General features: G+C 44.0%; 1 protein-coding gene across 5 annotated transcripts in view; it reads right to left on the bottom strand.

Moving 5' to 3' along the window:
- TRAF5 (TNF receptor associated factor 5) overlaps positions 1–18,892 on the bottom strand; it is a 22,526-nt gene extending 3,634 nt beyond the window's left edge. The window contains exons 1-11 of one of the 5 annotated variants that reach the window (XM_058836606.1): positions 18,819–18,892; positions 7,064–7,196; positions 6,294–6,626; positions 5,124–5,181; positions 3,805–3,906; positions 3,304–3,468; positions 2,924–3,001; positions 2,474–2,548; positions 2,112–2,204; positions 1,023–1,163; positions 359–527 (exon numbers count right to left, since the gene is read on the bottom strand). In XM_058836606.1, coding sequence (XP_058692589.1) covers positions 359–527; positions 1,023–1,163; positions 2,112–2,204; positions 2,474–2,548; positions 2,924–3,001; positions 3,304–3,468; positions 3,805–3,906; positions 5,124–5,181; positions 6,294–6,508 — 1,096 coding nt within the window. In that variant the 5' untranslated portion in view covers positions 6,509–6,626; positions 7,064–7,196; positions 18,819–18,892. Of the gene's footprint in view, positions 1–358; positions 528–1,022; positions 1,164–2,111; positions 2,205–2,473; positions 2,549–2,923; positions 3,002–3,303; positions 3,469–3,804; positions 3,907–5,123; positions 5,182–6,293; positions 6,669–7,063; positions 7,197–18,478; positions 18,778–18,818 lie in introns of those variants that run through there. The other 4 variants (XM_058836607.1, XM_058836605.1, XM_058836608.1 and 1 more) reach the window with 4 other exon arrangements.

Raw genomic sequence — 18,892 nt, 5'->3', positions numbered from 1 at the left:
GTACAGGCTATGAACTGTTAACTTTTTAAAACTGTAACTGCAGCTAGTGGTTCAATAAGAAAAGCTGGCAACTATAAATCATGAATGCCTGAATAGCACCACAGCCTCTATCACAGTGCAGGAGGCAAACCAAGGCCAGCTCTGTGGCCCTGCAGTGCCACTGGAGTTCAGGAGACATTGTGCAGTAGGGAAAGGCAGGAGAACACCGCACACACCATCACAGTTTGGTCTCAGAATGCAAGAAGAAAGCCCTTTCTAGTGAAGAGCTCCAACTGATTGGGTGTAGCACCAGAGTCTCCACTTAGCCACCAGAAAATCAGCAAACCTCCCCTGCCTGTGCAGGAAAGTGCCAACGTACCCATACGCTGGTCGTACGTCTCCATCAGGGCAATCTTCTGTTTCATGTTTTCAATTGTGTCAAACAGGGGCCGCAGGTCTAATTTACTTTGCTGCTGGTTTGCCATCTGTATTAGCTGTTTCACTTGTGATTCCAGGCGTGCAGACTTATCCAGGTGACTAGCCAGAGCCTTCCCAGTTCATGCCATTGGAAGAGGGTGGGAAGTAGACACAAGAGATATCCATAAAACCAGTTATTTGCTTTGAATTAAGATATTGAAGTCTTTAGCATGTCAGCAGTATCAACGATATGATGCATTCAAAGTGCTGTGCTGGCTTAGGAACTTATCCCAGTGCTCCTTCATGATTAATTCAGCTCATTTACAGACTGAGAAGTCATCCCTCATTCAGAACCCATTCTCACTGCACCACTCCATTCAACTCATTATTCAAATTTACACCTGCACATTTGCCCTGGGCATCTGACCGTAATGATTTGTACAGTGCTTTTTGCTCAGATTACATATCCAAACTTCTGTATCAATTAAAATGAAAAGATAATAACATATCGTAAAAAATGAGAAGGTCTTTGAGAAGGCTGTGCTATTAATGACAACTGTTACTGGAGAAACATATTTCAGGATGCAAGAAAGCAATTGGTAAAAAAGGTAAAATCAATGTCTCACCTGAGTGCTTACCATCAAGTTGCTATTGTTACCAAACAATTGTGTATACTGTCTGAATTCTTTCTCACACTTCTTAATGGCATCTGCTAGCTGCTGGATTTTAATCTCTTTACATTCCAGGCTCTTATACAGGTCAGATATCTACAGAAGGAAAAATCAGAGTATAAATGCTAAGGAACAACAAAACATACATTGAAGAAACGATAACATATCTGACTATGTAAGAGAGTGGAAAAGTTTACAATGCAAATCCTCTAAGTGAGCTCGATAGAGCACTCCTTAATTCACTCTTTGTGAATAAGCACTGGCAAGAACTGCATATAAGGTAATCAGAGTTTTGAGCAGATCTGTGTGGCTCCAGGTGCGAAGAGGCTCCTATCTCTCATTTCCATACATGATGGTCCATTTGGCTCTACAGTGGGACAATATATACTTACATGCACATGTGCATGTGTGTTTCTCTGTGTATGTATATGCATTTTTTTCCTTTACTGAGGTCTAACCAGCAGAAGAGATGATTCAGTGAAGGATATACACTTAAAAACCAAGTTTTAGCAGTTTGGGGCTCTTATTTCTTGCATAAACAAGCAAAAAGCAAGTCCCCCATCAGTTTGGATCCATTCAGTTAACAGCACTGGGCGTACACCCAGTGTCTCCTGCTGGGAGCCAAAGAAGTGATCTTGAGCAGAGAGCTGCTGTCCTCCGTGCTGCTTCCACACAGAGCAGTAACCGGGGCAGCTAAAGGCTGCTTTTTGGAGCAACCTGGCCAGCCAGTGAACCTTTAAAATGCTTTATCTCTAAACTCCATATCCACTGTAAAACAGAGACTGAAAGCAAATGAGGTGAGCAATAGCAAGAGGAGCCTCCCACTGTGCCTGGTGTAGAATATACATGCCTGAGCACAGAGAGGTTTCCCTGTAATTCACTGACTTCACCAGAAGAGCATATTCTGTCTTCTGAGGTGTGGAAAGACTATAAAAAGAGTAATTTAAAATGTGGATGAGATAAACCAGGCAACAAATGTAGAATCTCGTATCATCCTCTAACCAGTTAAGAACTGCTGAAGAGTTCTCATTAAATATGACTTACCTGTTCTTCCAGTCGGGAGTTCTTGTCTAAAATCTGCAGCATGTGTTCCCTCAGGGCACTGTTTTCATGTTCAGCAAGTTTCCCTCTTTTAACCTTAGTGAGACAGAGGGGGGAAGTGAAAGAATAAAATAGTAAGATAGGCAGATTTTTGAAGCTCTTGGTAAAAAATTTAATGATGCAAACATTCAAAATGTCTCCTTTATGCCCTGAAAGCGAGGGAAGGGCAGTCCTGATTCTCTAGTGTTTCAGCTTAGCCAGCAGAAATGGTTAAGAAAGAACATAAAGGGGTTATTTTAATTATTCTGATTGGTTTGGGAGACAAAGTCCAGTCCTGGTACAGACAAAGATCAGTAAAACAGTACCTTTACATGACAGCCGTACTGCTTATATGGACAGTCCACTTCTGCCTCGGGACACACAGCATGGTGCTTTTCAATCTGCAAGTATTAAGCAGTTTGTGATTAAATAAATACTTAGTAATTCAAAGCACTAATAACATCTAAATGCCTGCAAAAAGGGTGAATAAAGGCCACTGTCATGACACCACCAATGACCTTACCAGGAAAATGAGTACTCAGAATCAATAAGCAAGCCAGGTGTTTTTCCATGCTGCAAAACACCAATGGCTTGCAGCGACAGAATAATCCACTCAGAAGATGGGAGATATATCCCTTTTAGGATCGAACAAAGGAAACACTTAGAGCAATGAAATTTTATTGGCATGGGCTGATGTAGTCTGCAGCATAGCTTTCAGTTTTCATAAATATATGTGACCTGCTGAATTGCAGTATCTGAAAAAAAAATAATAGTACCTCTTTTTTCAGAATTATTTGTGAACAGTTTTGGAGACAAGGCACAGGATAATCAGGACAGTCATTTTTCTCATGGTTCTGAAGAAAAAGAAACAGAACAAGACAATGGCTTTCATTTTTGTAAAGTAGTATATACAGAGGAAATAAATAAATGCAAAAAGTAATCCCAAACATACAAATGCATGCCATATCATCTTGTTCATAAGAGAGCATCAATAATTGGTATGATCTGAAGCACAATTATTATATTTTCTCCTTCAGCTACTCAGCCAACTTTTGTTTCAGGAGTCAAGTGCCATTGCAATGCTGGAAACTTCTCACTCAGCAATGTCAAGGGGAAACAAGTGCTATGAATTCCTGGGAATGCTTCATAGTCTTACCTTTATGTTAATTAACACCACATATGTATTACAGTACTGGCACCTCTCTTCCCGGAATTTACAGTGCTGGCTCAAGTGCTCTTTCAAGTCTTTGCGAAGAATTTGATCCAGACACCCATCATTAGTGCATTGCATGCTTTCAAACAAACACTGCTGCAGATGCTCCTGCAACACACACCAGCAGATTAAATGCCAAATGGCCAGTGTGACCAGTTTCCTCAAATCAATAATCACCTAAGCATTCAGAATATGAACGGACACTGTGATTTACAAAGGCAACATAAAGCAAATGGTTCTTATTAAGAAAAACCCCTAAGGCAAAGCTGGAACAAGCTAAAAGCTGTAATATATGCTACTTACAGTGTATAGCTGTCATAATCTTTGTACTTAAACCACATTGCTACAATAACTCTAAAGACAATCACGGGAATTTAGCTGATCATAAATACACAGAGCTGTCATGAAAATCAAAAGCTTCAAAATTTGATCAAGCAAACCAACCTGATATCGTCCCAGAATTATTTTTGAATTGCAGTCAGGGAAGTTTTTGCAGAACACATGCAAGTTGAGAACTTCTCTTTTACAGCAGTTGTCTTTGAATACCTTCAAAGGAAGCAAACCAGCCTTAATATGCAGTCACACAGGATTTTATAAATAATATAAAAGAACAAAACATCACTACAGATCTTCTAGGTGTTCAAGTGTAAATGACGTAATTGTGAGTATGGCTCTTGATAATTCATATTAAAAATTTGTATTAAAACTATAAATTAAACCATTTATGACATTTCTAGTAAGCACAGGGGTTTTTTCCCCCAACATAGTTGTTCCACAGATGCTGATCTATCCCACAGCCAGCAGGACTAGTAGCACAGGAGCTGTATAACCACTGCCAGAGCCTGCTGTAACTAAAAGAAAGCAGATGGAGCTAACAGCCCCTGAAGGCCAAACCAGCTCTGTGCATGCTCCACTATGCTCAAGCAGTGCCTTTGGGATGGAGGCGATGCTGAGATATCCTTTCTGTCACATCTGAGACGCAGCACCATTCTCAGCTGTGTATGCAGAAGCAAACGAAGCCCCCAGAGCAAACTCTCAGTCTTATTTAGAGATCTTCCTGCATTGTTGTCATCAAAATTTGCAAGTAGAAGATGGCAAATGAAAAATGAAAATCATGTGAACAGTCTGATTATAATTTCCTATCAGGAGTAGGAGAGAGAAGAAGGAGATATTTGATTTCCCTGGTATATAGTATACTTCTAAGCCTTGTAATATAAATAAGGACAAATGAATCCATTATAAAACAAAACAACCAAAACCAACAATAGCTTACAAAATAAAAAGGATGAACTTTTCTTTTCATCTAAAAGTTACCCAAAAGTAAATTAGGTCTTCAGGATTAATATGATCTAATGGAGATAGTCAAGAAAGCAAATTATAGCCAAGTTAAAATGAAGACAATCAGATAAACAAGATATCCCAGCAAGATAGGGCATTTAAAAAGCAAGTCAATAAAATATCCATAAAAAAACAGACATCTGCTGACTTGGGAGGATTCAAAGCTTTGTGAAATTCTTCAACACTTTACTGGAAATACAGAAGACTAAAATGAAATAACTTCAAAACATGAGGTATAAAATGAAGCTTTATCTAGACAGCCATAATTCTTTCCTGGGAGAGCATCACTGAGTACACTGTTCCTTTAGCATTATTTCAGAGACAAAAAACTGCTCTGCCCTGAGGACTAAAAGCCACCTTGTTCTCAGTTGTCTTGCCTTTCCCATGTAAATGCTGACTGCTGAAATAAAACTACAGCCACTTACCTCATGCATTTTTATTGTTTCTTTGTCGACAGGACAGGTGGGTACTGCATTTAACTCTCTAGATCAAAAGAAGAGTCGTGTTAACCCACAGGAAATTCAATTTATTTTATTAAATTGGGCTGTGCTATAATCTGACTCTGACAGAAGTCAGCAGTAGATAGCATAAAAACAAAAAAAAAATCCTTTAAAAACACTTTCATCTGGCAACTACACAGCCAAATTCTGCCAACAGCTCAAAGAGGGCATAAAGCAGCAACCATGAACACGTAACAGAAAGCAGAGTTTGCCCTAAGAGTGTTCAATGGTAAAAACCACAAGATGTTTTTTAATTAAGAGGACTTCATCACTCTCTGACCATCTGCAGCTCACAAATGTCATATCTCAAAAAATCTCACTGTGTGCTTTAAACCCAGCCTTTGTCTACTAGAAGCAGTGCCCTCCTTGCTACACCAGTAAAAGAAGATCTAATGGTTTCTTTCTTAAAAGGCTTCCAGAAATCCTGTAATAGGTAGCAGGAAAACAGTCACAGAGGCAGTGCAAAAGGAGTCAACCCAGAGACAAAGCAGCAAACATGAAGCATTCACAAAAGGTAATTAGTGACATCCGTCCACATGAAGAGGCTCCTCTGCAATCTTTCCAGGTGAAATGCTGCCCTCAGGTACACCAAAGAGTCCATAATGTATTCCCAGACAGTCTGGGGGGCAAACTCATTTGTATCAAGCAAAAGGAATGCCAGCAGCCTTGTGATCTGACTGCAGCATCAGGTAACATTAACATCAGTCTTATAATGCTGCTAAATTCAGAGGAATTATACCGAAGCAGATGAACACAGCCTAATCTAACCACCAGCACCAAGACCGAGAGACATCAATGCAGCAAATTCCTCTGAAGAGCACAATGGCAGAGAGACCACAGCAGCATCTCACACAGCACTATCAGCTTACATCAACAGTTTCTTTATGCTGACTCCCCTGTGGTTCACCAGCACCAGGTAAGGTTTTTAGAGACGCCTTTAAAACACTGAGCATGCAGTCACTGCAGAGCCCTTCCATTGATTCCTGCAGCCTCTTGCTGGGTCGGTAATATTACTATGGCACTATGCTGATTTATAGAAGATGTGGAGGTTTTTTTTAGGAAAGGGAACAAGACACAGGAGGAGTCTGCTCTCACCTCAGAGCAAGAATGCACTGCTGGCAGAAGCGGTGCCCGCATCCCGTCTGGTGGGGATTGCGCAGGACCAGGTGGCAGTAGGCGCACTTGTACCGCTCCTCCAGGCTTTCCACAAACTTGTAGTCGGCGTCGGGCTCGAAGTCCAAAGAGTTGGTGCTGGAGGAGTTCTGCCGCGTGAAGATGCCCAAGAGAGCAGCGGGTTCGTCACAGGCCATGGGAGCTGCACTGGGAAGCGAAGCAGACACAAGGAGAAGCTCTTCAAATACTCCCTGGCAGCCACTCTGCCTCGGCTACCGCATGCAGCAGGCTGCTTGCTGGCAGGAGGGCTCTCATCTGCAGGGGGGAGACAGGTTTCAGAGGGAAACGTGGTGCCAGCTATGGAAGAACAATGAAACACTCAGAACCACAAAGCAAAGTTTACGCTACAAGCATCAAAGCACACTTCTTTGGAAAAGAGCTTCACAATCTGAAAATTATTACACAGAATTGAGATTTTTATGGTTTGGTTGGTTTTTGATTTTTTTGTTTTGTTTTCTTTTCTTGCAGCAGTTCTTAGTCTTAAAAAACTTAAGAGCCTCAAAAGAGTCTCAGACACAGCTGGGGAAAGCAGAGGCCAAGTTTTGGCCTTAATGTTCACCAGGAAAATCTCCACTTAAAGTAGAGCCCACCCACATGAATTATAAATTCACTGCACTGGTTCAAGCAGGAGATGGCTTTGTGGTTCACAGCAAGGAGCATACAAAAAAAAAAAGGCAGCAGGGAGATTTTACCTTCAGTTTAGGTGTTACAGGAATTGAAGCCTCTTAATTTGACATCTTTCTTTTTCTTGTTGATCATTCATTTCTAGCAGTAAACTCTTATTTTACTTAATTATGTGCAAGTTTTTGGCTGTATTAATTCTGTCTGAAAGAAGTGGTGGGAAAAGAAGAAAAGCAGGGTTGCAATCAGAAGTGTGACATAAGTTTTTCTTTCAACCTATCATAACATACACAGCACAGGAATGCAACATTAATTTTCCAATAGGAAAAAGCATCAAAATTTGTTCCAAGCCTTAAGTCACAAACCTTGAGATTTGCCACCACTCCCTCAACTTTGCAGCTTTTTTTTTTTTTATTTTTTTTTTTTTATTTTTTTATTTTTTTTTTTTGCAAGGAGCTCAAACCCTGGAGCCCCTCTGGTTGGCATTTCTTGCAGCTTTGCACTCAGAGGACTTTTTCCTTACAGGACTGTGTGAAAGCACAACACACCTGAGCTCCCAGACCATTTCATAAGCTCAGTTTTACAGCTGTGCTATGGGGATGCTATTTTCCTTCTGTGTGCACCACCTGCCCTGTCAGTCACTGGATTCACTCTTACTGGCATCAGCATCTCTCTGAGAGCTCTCACTCATCTCCTGTAAGGTCACTGAGGGCAGTTGCTGCTTTTGGAGGGAAGCAGGGCCAGCACATCACCATTAACAACCTTGTGCCTGGCATGAAACAGTGTGCCCAGTGCTGACACTCTGCCCGCCCTCCCTCCCTCCCTCCCTCCTGCAGCCCCTCCTGGCCCAGGAAAGCAGCAATTAGTGAGCTGCCACACAGCACCTCGGGCTTCAGAGAACAACATCCATTTTCCTTTCTACTTTAACAATCCATACTGGGTGAGGAAATCCTGCAGACAGATAATGTGCCTGATTCAAAAACACACCAAAGCACTTAACCAATTAAAATGTATTCCACGGCCAACATTTAAGTCCTCCAGTAACTCAGCACCCTCGTTAGTGGTTACACACAGTATTCACCTCCCCAGCTTGTGAGAGTCTCCCTGCCTTTCACCAGGCTGAATGTCTGACATACTCCAGCACAATTGATCAACTAACACTAGTAGCCCTCAGGAATATGAGCCGTAATCATATTCCAGCCATTAAAGACTTATTATTCCTACAGGAGTTTGCAAATTACCCTGTTTGGTCCCTCCAAATGAACAGCCTTCTGCTTCAAACCAGACGTGGTTGCCCATTTGCTTCTTTCATTTTTAAACATCTTTCCTCCTCTGAAAATGGGGTTCCTGTTTCCCTGGCACCTAATAAGAAGCAATTCTATTTTCCTCCCGTCAACCAGAGATGACAAAATGCAGCCTGAGGGATTACCAGTTTCATGTCTGGGCTGCCTCGGTAGCAGATGCCAGCAGCAGAGTGTGCCTGCTGCTTCTAAGGCAGATGGAGAGCCATCACCATTAATTTCCAGAGCATGGACCATCCAGGGGATGAAGAACTCTGCCGTCAGTCGGTGACAACTCTGAAACAAGTTTCTTTCCTCTCTTTTTTTACTGCTCTCTCTCCCATTTACTTGGCATCCAATTTCCCCAGTCCTATCATGCTCCAGCACTTAAATCATCTAATGGTATGGTTTAGCAAGCTAATGCCACACTGTGTAAAAACACACTAAAATAAAACCACCAACAAAAAACTTCTATGTTTTACCCATTTTGCCTTTAGGGATCTCCCTTAACTCCAGCAACTCCAGCTGGAGTGACATGTTTTAGGCAAAAAAACTTATGGGACACATTAAAAAGAAAGTCAGCAGCCCAAAATCCCATCCAGAAACTCCTCCAGAGCTCTCACTGCTCATTAAATCAACCAAAATCACTCCCATTTCTTTCTCCAAGGAGAATTCTGCTGTGGTACATCACCTTCCAACTCTCTTGCTGAAATGAGAGCCTGTATCTCTCGAAACACCTTCATAATGCACCCAACTCAGATCCCACTCCTAAAAAGGGAGACTCTTGGCATCTCCATGAAAGCACCTCCTCCACCTCAGCCTCGCCCAGGATAGTATTGCAGGACACAGGAAAGAGCATTCCAGGGGAAAGGAGAGGCTGCCTGCTCAGAGGGCAGAGCGGAAACCTCTGGGTGCCCAGAGGATGAGGGAGCTCACTGCTGCTGCCAGCCTTGCAGGAGCTTTGCTGCAGGGCTTGCAGCTGTTCTGCTGGAAGAAATGGGCTGCCCCAGGAGGCGGCCTGTGGATGGCAGTGCTTTGCTCAAGCTGGAGAGGTGCCCGTGTCAGTCATCTGGGGAGACTCAGAGGAGCTGAGAAACAGCAGCCCTGTGCCAGCCGGCACTCGGTGGGATGCGATCCAAACCAGCCCAGGCAGCGTGTAATTCCCATCCCAGCACTCACCAGTGACTCAGGGTGGGTTGCAGCAGCTTTGCTCCCGCTTCTGGCTTCCAGCACACGGGCTCTCTGAGCTGAAGCCAAAGGGAAACAGTCAGGGGAAAAACTGCTGTTTTATGACAGTGAGAGCACCCAAGGGTTATCTGAATCAATTTCCTGCCTACACTGATGCCTGGCCAGCGTAGGCAGGGCCTGAGGTAGCTTTCACTTCTGTCTGCTCACAGCTTCCAGCAAGGGGAAGGTGCCCTGCCTTTGTGTACGCTGCAATTTTTCAGCACACGTGTGAATTGTAATGCTGGTTTGAAATAGCAGAGAGCAGCAGGCTCATGCTGCATAATGATGCTCTTGTGTCAGACACAGTGCACACTGTAAAGGGATTCTCACTGCAACTCCACTGCAACAGCACACACGCAAAACCCCCCAATCTATGGAAACTGAAAATCTACACATTAAAAAAAAGAAGGATTTCCCTGTACTGAAATAAATAGGATTAATTCTACCCACACATAAAAAAAGTGGTGTTAATCACTAGAAGCTAAGTCCAAGTCCTATTAACAGCTATCAGTGAGTGGGAGCTCAAAGGCAGTGCAGTACAAAGAGCTCCCAGCTGCATCTTCCCACTACTTCAGCATCCCAGCCCTGCCTGCAGCACAAGCTGCACAAGCAAAATGCTTCTGGAACAACTCTTTCTATGCAGATGCCTTAACCTCACTGGAAATAATCCAAGTGGGAGAATTTTGTTAACAAAAATAAACTTTATAAATTGTGAGCTAACCTGTTTTAACTACCACCACACCAAACTGAGCCAAAACATTTTTCAGTAAAATATTCCACACTTAGAATTGCTTCTTGTTCAGAAACTGAGCAGAACGTAATAATAAGGAGAAAAATCAGCATGGGCATGACTTACTTACTTTAGAATATAAAATTGCATCAACATTTTAAAGCCTGCTGCTTTCTATCTACAGCACTGCTGCTATCTACAGCACCAGCAGTCAGAATGACAAGAGGCTGTGTGGAACCTTGATATCACATTGAACTACTGTGGACAGATTAACTTCTTCCAGCCATAAAAACATACTTTCTGCACACAGGAAAAACCATTCCTTATGATGTGGTTGCTTTTTTTAGAGACCCTGTTTTTCCTGTTTTCTCTCATACGAAGCCAAGCCCTCCTAAAAGGTTAGCACATTATCCCATGAGCTGTGAGTGCACCACTACAGCCGAAACTTCCAGGACAGCAGAGCCAGGCACAGGCACTGGGTGCCACCTTGTCTCAGACTGAGAAGAGAAAATATCCAGGTTGTTATCACAGATCTGATCATCACACATGGACAAGACAGGATCCAGCCAGCAAATGGGGCTGAGAGCCCAGCTTCTGCCAGGTTTCACTGCATGAGGGGAGGGTGATGCTCAGCCACTCTCCAGGACTGGGGTATTCCCAGTAAAAAGCACCTTCCTCACATACCAGCTTCCATGTCATACATACAACAGGGCACAGAAAAAAAGTTATGCACCTACCTTTCTGTAGCTTTAATTAAGCTCTGTTGCTTTGCCCTAAGACATTGGTTGGGACAAGACTTAGAAGATGCCCTGTCCCTCCCTCTAAAATTATCGACCTTTTATGGTAGATCAGAACTGTCTTAGTCACAGCAGGAAAAGTTTTGTCAAATTTGGAGGTCTAAGTCACTTCACTGGGAGGTAACAGGCAGAAATGAGACAGAGGGGAACACATCTTGCATTAAAACAACCCTCTCCAAGCTGCCTTATAAACTATTAAATTTATAAACAGATTAGCTGCCTCCAGTACTTTTGAATGAAAATAACAAAGCTGCATGATTTGCTACTCTAAGGCCCTCCAAAACCCCACTATTCTGGGGACAAGAAATATATGCCCCAACTCAACACACAGAGTGGAAGAGGTAACAGTTTGCTAAAGAATGACCGAAAGTATCTATACAGTTTGAGATACATATTTAAGATACAGCAAGTTACATGGAATAATGTGAAAAACAGGAGATGATTACATCTGACATCATTGGGGGATCATCCCTGTCCCTTCCAGCCCAAAGAAGAGTTAAAACATTTTGGCTGCTGACAACAAAACACATTCCCCATGTGAGAGAAGGACCCTGGCTGCATCATGTGTGTCCCTCCAGCACAGAGGCTGAGGAGGGAAAGGATCCCTTGTTGCACCAACACAGACCCACTGCTAACACTCAGGGTCACCCCAGGAACTGCTCTGATGATGTCCTAATCACTTAAAAGCTGCAGGGCAGTGACCTGCTGGTACCCAGGAGAGAGTGCTCCTAACAGCAACAATTTCTTATTGGATATGTGCCTGAGCCCCCCTGCACCCCAGGGGATGTTGCTGCAGAGGACAGCCAAATAAACATTTCCTTTTGTATATAGACACCACTATACTATTGAAGTTTCAACTGTAGTATTACCTCATCCTCAAGGCACAGTAAAACCTTACTAAGCAAGCATCAGTTTGCTCATCTCCATAGGCAAATTTTCACTAAGCAGAGTACGACAGTGGGGTTTCCTTTGCATAGAGGTACAGTCAAGCATTACAATTAATTCCCATAAGACTAGGCTTCATCGGGTTTTAAGACCCAGGTTACAACACAGCATTTAAAAAAAAAAATTAAAACTACACTCTTACAACTAATAGAGTGTGTCTGGTGCTGAAGCAGCTTAGATTTTACAGTCAGTTTACTTATTTGCTACAGCTACTGTTTTCCCTGGAGGTTCTAAAAATAATTAATTAATTTTGCAATATCAAGAAATCTATTTCTAATCAACAAGATGTTGTTATGCCTTAAAATAACCTCATTCACAGCTGGAAAATAGCCTTGTTGCTGTCACCTCTGTGGCAATCCCTGAATGTTTTATCACCTTCCCAAGAACCAACAGAAATCTCAGCAGGAAGGCTCTGCCTCTCACCCCTACAACATCACGGCACCGCTTTGCTGGTTCAGGGGGTGAACTTGTTTCCTGAGATGTTTTTGGGTCTGCAGCCTTCCCCAACCCCTGTGTGCCAATCCCTTGAATAGCCCTTCAGAAATAAGAAATAATTCTGGCTCCTGCCAGTGTTAACAAGACACATTTTGGTAAAGCCATACCTGGAAACTGTAGCTGGTCCTCGATGGGGAGAAAATGAGAGAGAGACAGAGACAGAGTGTACCAGCACGAGCTTTGTGGTTAACACAGAAGTACAAGCATTTTAAAACTGCAAGGGAGTGGAAATCCCCCAAAGTAGCTTTGAAAAGATCACATATGAAAATGTTTTAGAAGTGTTAGGATAAAAGGCAAGCCATTGAAATGTATTTCATCTTACTGCAATGATGTAGGACTGCAGATTTTACCATCTGGAGCAACACAGGATTACCAAGGACGTTTCTCACAGCTGGAATCCAAGATACAGAGTAGATTTCACCTTCCACAAAACTGGTGAGTGATGTGATCAAAGGAAGAGTACAAGGACAGCAGGAAACATACAAGGACATAAGAAACACCCAGGTCCAATCCTGTGAAGCCCTCCACAGTGGCCTGGGCAAACCCAGGTGAACCCACGCATTGCAGGAAGTGAAGTGGCAACTCACAGAGGAAGCAGCACTGGCTCAGTCACATCAGCTCATGTCACAGGCTGCACAGGCATGTCACATTCAAACAGAGCTCTCACACGGAAATAAAATCCACTTTAAGAAAATAAACATTTTGTATGGTTTTGCAATAACTTAAGTGGCCATAAACCCTTACGGTTTTCTAGTCTGAACTTGTGCACACAGGATTCTTGGCAGCCTCCCTCCCCAGCCAAAATGTGCTGCCCTTATGGCAGTGCCTTAGGCTCCATCTCTACCCCCACTCTTTCTTTATCCTCCTCTGCCCTCTTCCTTTGCTTTCTGGTCTCTTGTTTTCATTTTTTTCCCTTCCTTTCCTAAAGTAAGCTATTGTATTTTCTCTGAAAGCAATAATTTTTAAGTCTCCTGTTATTTAAAATACTAATTTTCCAAAGAAAGTTTCTATTCTCTTTTGTACTTAATGCAACACACACCCTCTTTTGCCTTTTCCCTTTAACTGAACTTTCTCCCAAAGCATTTCTAACACATTTCAATCTCCATCCCCCCTCCCAGGAGGTATCTCAGCCTACAGCATGTTTTCCTGAACCTTCCATGAAGCTCTGGAACAGACAAATCATTGCATCATGAAGTCAGTGGCAAAGAGAAAGTCACCGATTTGCAGGCATGCTACTTCTTTTTGGGATCAATTAAATTGATTTGAGTTACATTTCTCACACATTTCATTTCAGCACAGCCTAAGCTCCTCTCTACGGTCAAGCTTTTGAACCTAGAAGGTTCCCTTTTGTCCCTGCCATCAGCACCTGTCCTCAGGTTGCTTCCTGGTCAGGCTGTAGACCACACACCACCTCTGAGCAGGCTGACATCAGAACAGCACAACAGCTTCTACACAGGCTTTCCTTGAGCCTGGCAGCTCTGAGGCAAGGGCACATCCAGATGGATTTGTTGGGAGGAGGCAGAGCTGCAGAAAGTGTAGTGCTTTACAAGCTTGGCTCCAGGAAGCGCCATCTGCTTCTGGGAAGCTTTGGGGGAAACCCCAAATGGAGAAGTTGAGTGGGAGCAGGATCTTAATTTTAAACAGTTTGACTCTGCAGATGAGTAGAGAGCAGTGGGCCAGTGTTATTGTTCATGGGCAGCCCTTGACCTTCTCCAGCACCAAGAGTGCTGAAATCCTGATCGAGTTTCAAGCAAACTCAAGGGGATGAACTTGAGTGAAAACACAGTCAGCAACAGCATTTATAGGAAACAGAATGAAGGGACAGAAAAATAAAATAAAGAAACAAAAGTTACTGGAAAACCCCCCGAAAACAGTAAGGGACAGAGCAGGATAACTAATAAGCTTTAATTTTTTATCTTTTAGTGTACTGAAGCCAAAGTAAGTCCTCACTTTTCCTAACAAATAATTTGCCATTACAAATTAAATTGCAGAACTAGGTCTCTGGGGCTTTCAAATTCACATCTCTTTCTCTGCCCTATAGGGACACACTATTCAAGACTTCAGGTGATTTGACCATTCAGTTGGTTTGACCATGAATATCTGTTTGAGGCACAAGAGATTCTTGGTTTTAGTTTTCCATGCCCAGACCCTTTGATGCAGCCTTAATAAAGAACTTTATCAGCAATTATACAGAAATCTGTGAATCAACTCAATGGTTATTCATCTGAATTACTAGGATGAGCTTATTTTTTTTAACACATACTGATGACATGCAGACACACATTTTTGTAGCCACAGCTGTCACTGAAAATGTAACTTCTAATGTAAAAACCCAGATGCTATTGGGGACCCAATAAACTTGCTGTTGGGTAAGTGGTGACAGCAAAGATTGTTACCATTTTCTTTTCTTAAAAGAAAAGAAATCAACAGGAGAAAGGATGTGCTCTTAAAAAGTCCCTCCCATGAGGACAGGCTGGAGATTTACAGAGGTAAGAACCAGGAGTGGTGCCTTCCCATGGCCCCTTCTCCAAAGGCAGCAGGCAGTGGAAAGCTGTGCTGCTCTGCCTAAGCATGCTGCCACAGCCAGGCAGACACAGCATTTTTTTTGTTTCTTTCAAAGGGCCACATTCCAGTTTCAAGCACAAGAATATAGCAGATAAGACTGTGAACCAAGACTTAGCACATGTCTGACCACCTCACCACTTCATGTCTCACAGCACCTACTTTGGGAAAAACTGCTTTGCAGATGGTTCCCAACCTTGAGGTTTGGTTACTTACTAGGTGGCTTTGTATAATAATAGTAAGTAACTTCTATATTTTGATATAGTCTTCTGCAAAGTAAGTTCACAGCAACTTACTTACCCATACAGAATCCTTGTCAGGATATTACACACAAAAACTTGCTTTATCAGTCCCACTCCCAGAGTGAGAGACAAACATGCTTAACTACAGAGAACTCTGGGCAATCCCATATCAAAACCACTGTGGTTTAGGTGCAGACAGTTTCTCACACACTTGTGTATTTGTTATAATATTGAGCAGGGGAAACTGGAAATTTTTGCAACATTTTTATTAACAATACATCATGACTCAAGTTTCCTCACTTTCCCGAGCCTAGCCACACACCAGGGTAAAGAGCTTAGCTTTTTTCCTGGGCTGAAGGAAGACAGTGGAACAACTGCACACTTGCAGCCCAAACTGGTACTGATAAGGGACCGATGACTAACAGTGTGATCATTAACCCTTCACAGTTATTGCTGAGAAATTTGGAGAGAAAAGCCCCAGAAAGCAAAAGAAGAGGTTCTGAAATCCTCACCTGAGGGCCCAGACCCAAGGGCACACTGGCTGTAAGGTGTCCCAGCCAGCTGGCTGGGTCCTGCAGCAGCACCCTCAGGCTGCCATGCTGCTCTGGGCAGGGAATGCTCCCAGGAATGGAATGTCTGCGAGACAACAGAAATTACCTGAATCCCTGCAGCCACCACCAACTGCCTCCACAGAATCAGAAGACCAAGAAAATTACAACTCACAGACTCCCAGAGAAACCAGAGAAAGGAATATCTCTCCCTAGCCAGATGATTCCTGATGATGAATTATGTCCATTTATGCAAAAACAAAGGGTCAGACTTTTTTGTCACCTGAAGGAGACAGAGGGCTGTAGGATAACTTTAAGGTGGGCACAAATAAAGTCTAGGAGATAAAGCACCCTACAAGTCTGTACCTGCCCAATGAAGGGACTTTGCAAAGTGACCCAAGCAATACGAGGCACAGAATGAAGAGCTCCTGACCAGTCCCACAGCTTTGACAGCTGTGTAAGAGCTGCTCCTTAGGGAGCCAGTCTGGTGAAATAAAGAACTGTCTAGTTTCTGCCCTCTGCAGTCATCTGAATTCCTTTTGTCCAAGTCTACAAGAGCAGCTTTCTAGCTTTAAAATCTTGTCCCATCCTGGCTGTGATTCCTTACCCCCTCAAACCTCCATAAATACCCTGTGAGCACCACAAGCTTTTCTTTCTCCCTTCATGATGTTCCTCTGAATCTTGTCTTTTAGTAGCTTACAACTTTTCTGTTTCTAACCCTAAAGCTTCCTGCCAGGTACGCAGAGATGTGCCCTATCGTCACAGATCATCTTCCTGCACAGGCTGAATGCAGCCTCTCCTCTCATATCTGGGCTGGGGATGATGACCAGCCCAGGAGTAGCATGATGAGCCCAAGCTTCCCCCACAGCCCTTCTTCTGCACAGCCCATGTCCCAGTCTGACACAACCTGACCCTGTTCCACTCAGCTCCATAACCCTCATAAAGCTCTCTCAGGCTTTAAGTGTTAGATCTTCACAATACCTCACCAACTTTTCCTGCTTCATGTCTCTGTATAATACAGTATTTCTTGTCTTCTAACACAAATAAAATTGTCATCTGTCAACATCATCCTCTGGTTTTCATTGAATCAAAGGTTTGGGTTGGAAGGGACCTTAAAGATCATCTTGTTCCAGCCACATGGCCATGGGCAGGGACACCTTCCACTAAACCAGGTTGTTCAAAGCCCCATCCAGCCTGGCCTTGAACACTTCCAGGAATGGGGAAAACACTAATTTCCAAACACTTACTTATCTTGAAATATTTTACATAATAATAATAATAATAATAATAATAATAATAATAATAATAATAATAATAATAATAATAATAATAATAATAATAAATATTAAAATAATATCTTACTCATTTATCCACCCTTTGTGCTGCCACAGGGATCATTTTTCTAAGCCACAGCTACAACCACATCACCTCTCACCATCCCTCCACTTTCCCACTACACAAAACCTCTTCACTTTCAAAGCCTGTTCTAGTCTCCCTCCACTTGCCCCCACCATCGCCTCCAATGATATAAAGGTTTCTTCTCCATTCAAGGAATGAAAACAGGCTCCACTGCTTCCTTGTTATGTATTTGAGCAAGTGTGTGCTGGGAGGGCAGATTAATTTTTTTTTTTTTTTTTTGACAGATATTAGCAGGCTGTTCTACTTCAAATCTCTTCTTCAAGATCTCCTTTGCCAAGCAGCTGGGAACAACTGGCTTCTGACTGTCACAGCGACCCAGAGGGTCCCACTGTCTCCTGCTGCTCCTGCACACAGGCACATCCCTCCATCCTGACTTGAAACTATAAACTCCCTTCAGCCGAGGGCTGCGGTTCTGCCTTCTACTCGCACAGAGGGGTCCTCAAACACAGCAAACGCTTCTCTGCACAACAGAAATAAAACAAGATAATCATGGCTAATGGCAAAGGAGGTTGTCCTGGGTGGTTTTAGGCTGAGTGCAAGACATCACCACCACACCTCACGCATAGTTCAAAAGCAGTAATACAACACAGTCCTCTGACAAAAGACCATGAAGCGAAAAACCAGCCAGGCCAAGGCTCATGCACAAGGGCATTCCAGAACACCCCAATTTTACCTTCATCACTAAACCCGCATGCTCTGTGTGCAATCAGCAGGGGAGTTTAAAAATACAACTGTTTCTGCTGCCAGCCTGGAGATGTGCCTGACCTGAATACACCCAGCTATTTTTAGCGCATCACTGCACTCCTTTCAGCCATCCCGTATTTATAAAACGGAAGTTTATGAGGAAAGTTGTTCTTGGCTGGCACTGGGAAGACGCAGCCAACCTAACAATAGGCAAAGCAATTCAAGAAGTGCCAACAATAGGAACTCTTCATTTTTCCTTCTAAATATGAAGAGTGTTGAAAATGTTTGGTTAAAGCCTGCTGCCTCAAGATGTTCCCAGAGTGCCGTTAATCAAGGAAAATCAGAAGACTCCCTGCACAAGCACAGAGGGGAGATTCCCTCCCCGCAGCAGCATTCAGCTGACACCAGCGGGGATGCTTGTTACAGTTCTCTGCAGTCTGAAAAGACCAGAGCCGCAAAACCATTCTTCATTCATCCGAGCAGTCCCGGCTTTGCCTCCTTTCTAGCCCCCAAAATTTCAGCCCTGCGTCAACATCTGGGGCGGGCACCGGGCCTACCTTTCCCTCCGGCATCCCTGGGGGGCGGCGGCCGTGGCGCATCCCGGGCAGGGCTGGGCTGAGCCCGGCTCCAGGCGGGAACCTTCGCGCCAGGGGCGAGGGCTCCGCCGCACCTCGCACAACTCCCGGGGAGCCAACTTCGGCTTTGCGACCCGGGCCTCCTCTCTAAGCGGAGAAGAACAGCCCCTCGGAGACCTCCCTCTGCTCCGCGGGGCTGGCAGAGGGACTTCGGGTTGGTGTCGCCCCCGCCCGCCCGGCCAGCTCCCGCCCGCGGGCCCGGCCCCGCTCCCCGGCACGCCCCGGCCCCGGCGGGACCCGCGGCCCGCCCGCCCCGCCGCACCTGTGCCGGCGCTCGCCGCGCTCCGAGCCGGGCCGGGCCCGGGGCCGCCGCTGCCGGCGGGGCGCGGGCGGTGG

Source organism: Poecile atricapillus, chromosome 3 (genome assembly GCF_030490865.1).
Source record: "Poecile atricapillus isolate bPoeAtr1 chromosome 3, bPoeAtr1.hap1, whole genome shotgun sequence".
NCBI lineage: Eukaryota > Metazoa > Chordata > Aves > Passeriformes > Paridae > Poecile > Poecile atricapillus.
The sequence above is the reverse complement of the archived record's forward strand: the minus strand, read 5'-3'. Positions and strand labels throughout refer to the sequence as shown.